Genomic DNA, 6,169 nt, shown 5'->3' on the forward strand with positions numbered 1-6,169 from the left:
TTTACTTGACGCTTTTTTCGTCGACCTACGTTGTATTATACCGCATAACTTTCTACTGGATGTACCGATTTTAATAATTCTTTTTTTTTTTTAGTAAGGAGATATCCCTAGTTTAGTACTATGATAAGGAAACCAGGATCTGATGATAGGATCCCAGAGAAATCGAGGGAAACTCTTGAAAATCCGCAATAACTTTTTACTGGGTGTACCGATTTTGATAATTCTTTTTTTGTTGGAAAGAAGATATCCCTAGTTTAGTACCATGATAAGGAAACCAGGATCTGATGATGGGATTCTTGAGAAATCAAGGGAAACTCTTGAAAATTCACAATAACTTTTTACTGGGTGTACCGATTTTAATAATTTTTAATTTAATCGAAAGCTGATGTTTGTCATGTGGTCACATATAAATTTTATTAAGATCTGATAACTACTTTTTGAGTAATCTTTGATAACGCGCAGTTACTTGACTATTTTTTCGTCGATCTACGTTGTATTACTCGTCGATGTAATTGAAGTCGGTTTTTTTTTTCGTTTGCGAGCAAACACAATTATTTGTTTCTAAATAAAAGAAGATTAAATTTACAAATATTTATTATGGCGATAATGAAACATAAAATATGAATTAAAATAAGACATAACTCGGCCCCAACTATGTTTTAAAGAAATAAAATGACACCCCACTAAAATATGAATGAATTTAAAATGACAATGCGGTTGGTTACATATGAAATAACATAGAGCACAACATTAATTCAACGTCGAACTACTTTCGATTCGAGCGTTGCTAATGCATTTGTTACGCTCTCGTTAAGCGTTGACAAATCCTATCACATAGAATGATAATGATTTGTTTGCCATTTGAAGGCCATCGCGTCCGGTCCCTTTCCAGCAATCGAGTCCTGAATACAGAATATTCATATTCATCTCTTCTTGCCACTCTTGTGCATCGTTTGACGCCATTTCGTGTAGAAATCTCCAATGTATTGGAGAGTTATACCCGAAGCTTGCGCCGCACCGGTCAAACTAAATTCCTTATATTGCTCATCATTCTTTTCCAATTCATTGCCAATAAGCAATATTAATAGTGGAGCCGTTTTTCCATTAACTGAATTGTCAGAATCGCCATTACCGCCTTGAGTTTGTTTTTCATCTGCCGTAAAGTGATTGCAAAATTCCAGAATTTGTATGAAATTGTATACATGTGGTGGTGCTTTTCGTGGATATTTTAAAAGAGACAGAGGCTTCGATTGACCAGGACGTTGAGTACGAAGAAACCGCGACCCACTCTTAAGTTGTATTTCAAGCCAGCGGATGGCATCACGAGCAGAACTTTTTTCACGTTTCAGGTCATCTAATTCCTGTAACACTAAAATTACACACAATATATAATTATATTCGTATAACTATATATAGTTAAATACTTATAATTTAGCCACATACCAACTGTTGGCACAAGAAAAATGAAGTTCCTAGTCCGTGACAATTGCTTGATCCTTCTAAGATGTTTATATAGAGTTGCAGTGTCAACAGCCAGCAGTGAGGGTACATCTGTTTGACCGCTACGTTCCAGCTCCCGCACTTGTGAGGCCAACCATAAGCGACCAAGACGACTAAGTAAACCACTCTCACTTGACTCCGCCTGAATAAAAAATTATTATTTTTATATAATACTAGCTGACCCGGCGAACTTCGTATCGCCCTACACAAACTTTATCGTATGGTATTAAAGTTCAAATTGACTTTTAAGTATTATCACAAATCTTTTGTATGGGAGTATAGAAAAGTGTTGTTTTTAGACTTTTTCAGGAAATTTAAATTTTTTTTTTTTTTTAGAATTTTTCTCTCCGTAAGAACCATCCTCGTACTTCAAGGAATATTTAAAAAAAAGAATTAGCGAAATCGGTCCAACTGTTCTCGAGTTTTGCGCTTAGCAACACATTCAGCGACTCATTTTTATATTATAGATATTAATTCAGATAGGCAGTTAAATAACTGATAATTATCTGTATTCAACAACATCTATTAATATTTAAAAGATAAATATTTAATTATTCATAAATGCATTTATTTTCTATTATCAAAATCTTATGGTTAACAATAAATATAGGATTTAAATATGAAGTACATTTTGTAAATTTTTCATAAAAAATAAATTTATAAGAAATTGTGTTTTTATTAATTTCATTCCATTTCATTTTAAATATCTATAATTCAACAATGATGTACGGGTCCACCAGAGACTACCATACAAATGTAAAAAATTAAAAATATAACTACATTACTGTCACTACTTGTAAACACTGAACAAAATCGACAAATAAATAGATATGAATAAATCCTTTTTTTTTTATTATGCTTGGAAAAAGAAAAGTAAAAGTTTTGATTCTTCTAGTCCTAATATTCAACCAAAACCTTAACAAACTTAACCTGCACAAACTAAAAAAAAAGTTAAAAACAGCATACATACACAAAATGGCATATATTCAAATCTTAGCTTTTACTCTTCAGCTTAAGAATAACTAATAACATTTGCTAAATATTATATTTCACTGTTGTAAACAAAATCTCCACAATACCGGGCCTATAAAAATTGTCTAAAGAAATTCATCAAGTACCCAGTGTCTTATTGTTCATGGTTAATAAATAAATGCTTCACACTCAATGATGACCACTAGGATTTACATTTGTGTCAGTGGTCACAAACACACAATACAAATTTTTTGCCTTGATCAGGAATCAAGTTTATAATGTACAAGTAACTTTAAATGTAATGTGTTCATTTTTTTGGTGCAACTTTGAAATAATGCCAATGCACCTTCAAAGTTAAAAATACTGTGAAATAATTATAAATGGTACAGCCCTTAAGAGGTAGTAATGCTTAGATTTTAGAAGCGAAACATAGTAATTTAAAATCACAATAAAATGTATGTTTAGATCATAGACAAAAATTTCATTTAATGTGTTAGAAAATAGTTTTCATACTGCAACTTACCGATTTCTTTGAATTCTGCCACTCTCTACTCTTTTTATGATTTATTTTTGTTGTAACTTTTGGAGGATGAATTTTTTTAAAGTAGAATATTTTTAAAGACCGATTAAATCTTATTCTTGGAATAATCTTTGCAATTTGATATCCAAAATCAATAAAATTCAATATACGAATAACATTTTCTTCAATTACAGAAGATTTACATTTTTCCAAAATTTGCCATTCAGCTGCATCTTTGTCAAATTTACAAATGTTAGTACCTCGTAACTTTATATCTTCAGGCAGTGGTATGGATTTATATTCAAGTTTCAATCTTTTTGCAATTCTTTTAGCATAATCTAAAACTTTACACTCTGTATTCATGGTTGTTTCATTGCTCTTTGTACTAAAGTAGTAAATAAAAATGTTGAGCAAATCTACAACACATTGAAACAATGATTCTCCACTGTCCCCACAGGATAAAATTAAATCTTTTTCAGTCAAAACCCAATCCTGCAATAGTTTTATGCTAGGTAAGAAGTTATCACCCAGCAAGAAGTTTTCTATTTCTGAAACCATCACTTTATTTGTAACAAGATTTTTGTCATTATCATCATTTGTATTTTTCGACTCCAGGTTTGCACTATTATTAAGATCCTCAGTAACTGCATTTTCTTCAGTGGCACCATTAACTTGAATAATTAATTCATCATCAGACCCATCACAAATAGATCCTTCACTTTTTGATTCATCCTCTGATTGAAATGGTGAATTGGATAGTTCTTCAGAATCTGATTTCTCTGTGTCAATTGCACTACTTTCAGTGTCTTCATCACTCATATCTGAGCTTTCTGATGACGCAACGCGACGTCTACGGCGACGTTTTGCTACAGATTTTTTAATATTTTTAGCATCACCATTAGGTACACTACTATTTTCATCGGAAATACTATCCTTACTCAGAATTTCATCATGACTATTTTTGTCACCATTTGTCACTACAACTTCATCTAAAGAAAGTTTTATTTCAGTCTCCAAATCTTTTTCACTTTTTTCTAAGCCATTTTCAATTTCCTTTCTTAATGATTTGTTAGAAGCATATCTAGCATTGTATTTGTGAGCAGGATTTTGGAGACCAAATGATTCTAATTGTTTCAAAAGCTTTTGTAGTATTTGAGATAAAAATGCCAATGTAAATGCTTTACAAGCAAAAGCTTTACTTTCATCTGAATCATTTAATTTTCCAATTGTAAAAAGACAAATCTGTGCAATGTTATGAATTATACTAGCACTCAAATAAGATGGATTAGAAGTTTCCTCTTCAACAGCATGAGTATATTCTTTATAGTTTTTGTTGACATCTGGTAAAGGCAATTTGGTAAAATCCATAGCTATTTTGAGTTGAAGAGCTATTGTATTGCATATTTTTGGAACATCAATGCTGTCTTTACCCAGATACCATATCTCAATCAAGGTAAGAAAATTTGCTATGGTTACCTGCATATGCTCAACTTGAGTAGAGGAATCAGTGATATGTACTGAATCACAGAACTGAGAATTTTTTTCAAATATTTTTGTCAAATTTCCCATTGCACCTTCAAAAGGAGACAGAGCATTTAGGCAATGGATATAATAACAAACTGAGTCCAAATTATAATTCCTATCCAAATATAGATTTCCCAGTTGATTAAATGGCATCCCGGATGTCAGATCAATTTGTGCAGCTTGTAAATAATAACGAGCTGCTAAAGATGGATTAAATGTATTGAAAATTTCAACTTGATAACGGCTTAGATCTCCAAGGTATATTAAGCAGGAATATAAGATAGATTTACCAAGTTGATAGCTTTCATCAGATTTTTCAACTTGTTGAGTCGCTTCTTCATATTCTTCCTCAGTAAACAAAGGCAAAAAATCCAAATTTTTTAATTCTATGTGCATTTCAGTCTGCACTCTTGTCATGAAATGATTAAATTGACCAATACCACACAATATATGGCTAAATAGATAATTGTCGCTGCCATTATCATTCATCCTCAGTTTTTTAGCAACGCTTACAGTGTCATAATATACTTTACGCCATAAGAGTTCAAGAGACTTTTTGCCATAATTTTCTGGATCCAAAAAGAATAATTTCTCACAGTAGTCACGTAGCTTTTGGCGTTGTTGTTCTATTTGCGTGGTAAATAGATCAGCTATAGTGTGACATTCTGCTGTTGCCTCACTGAGGCGTCGAGCAATATCACTTACATATCTGGAAATGTATATAAAATAAATTATTATGAAATTTTATAGTTGATAGCAATTCTGAATATTTCCTTGATATTCTTGACAGTAAATCGAGATAAATAATAAGAAATTATGGCATAGTAAAATATATACATGACAATATAACCTTACTTTTTATTGTACATATAAAAAAAATAATGTACTATATTTTTTGTTTCATTATGGTAAATAGTTAAAATATAAGTAATAAATTATGGATTTAGTTGTGTTTACTGAACAGAGGTTTCCTTTGGAAATGGAATGTACGTCAAATCATCTACGTCATTTAATAAAGTGACTGTTTTGGAAGTTTGCAAATAAGAATAGAAGATGTACTAACAATTATATAAACAAACAATCCATAATATCAACATTTTTTTAGCTTACCGATAGATTTTTTTAGCGCGTTCATTGCGATCAGCAATTATAGATTCTAAATGTTCATTGCATCCGTTCTTCATTTTCAAGTCATTTTACGAACTTGTCAAGATGTTGATATTAAAAAAATTGTAATGGCCTCGAGAAAGTTGCTGTAGTTACCCAATTTAATCATCGCTATAATAACATTGCAACACAATGTTATCAACAAAATATTATTTCGTGTGAGATGAATTAAAAGAATAAGGTTCCAAATCAAATATCAAAATATGACAATTGTTTAACAGATGATTAAAAGGGTACAAAAATAACACGTTCAACTTTAAATTATTTGCCATATCTAAAATCAATAGAAAACATGGTCGAATTTACTATATTTAGAAAAGAAGTAGTTTTCTTTTATATTTTTTGCTATTCTTTTGCTTTTAGTTCAATAGCATATAAGTCTTTAATATTGGAAAACAACCGGTCCTATACACAGGTAGTGCAACTACAGTAGTGGTGTACTGTTATACCTAGGTTTAATTCGCGGTTGGTGCTGACGCCGCTATT

General features: G+C 31.2%; 1 protein-coding gene across 1 annotated transcript; it reads right to left on the bottom strand.

Moving 5' to 3' along the window:
- Positions 1–576: 576 nt before the first annotated feature.
- On the bottom strand, positions 577–5,885 carry LOC123659003 (protein SMG5). Its single transcript, XM_045594286.1, has 4 exons — positions 5,627–5,885; positions 2,996–5,225; positions 1,444–1,642; positions 577–1,369 (listed from the first exon to the last, which is right to left on the bottom strand). Exons 1-4 carry the CDS (start codon positions 5,698–5,700, stop codon positions 924–926), a joined length of 2,949 nt encoding a protein of 982 aa, XP_045450242.1. The 5' UTR covers positions 5,701–5,885; the 3' UTR covers positions 577–923.
- Between the last annotated feature and the right edge of the window lie 284 nt (positions 5,886–6,169).

This window comes from Melitaea cinxia, chromosome 13 (genome assembly GCF_905220565.1).
Source record: "Melitaea cinxia chromosome 13, ilMelCinx1.1, whole genome shotgun sequence".
In the NCBI taxonomy this organism is placed as follows: Eukaryota; Metazoa; Arthropoda; class Insecta; order Lepidoptera; family Nymphalidae; genus Melitaea; species Melitaea cinxia.

Excerpts from the sequence above, each read along its gene's own strand:
- LOC123659003 (XM_045594286.1), bottom strand. The coding sequence starts at position 5,700 with ATGAAGAACGGATGCAATGAACATTTAGAATCTATAATTGCTGATCGC. Across the intron at positions 5,226-5,626 it reads CGCGCTAAAAAAATCTATCG|ATATGTAAGTGATATTGCTC; the intron begins GTAAGCTAAAAA and ends ATACATTTCCAG. Across the intron at positions 1,370-1,443 it reads TTTTCTTGTGCCAACAGTTG|TGTTACAGGAATTAGATGAC; the intron begins GTATGTGGCTAA and ends GTGTAATTTTAG.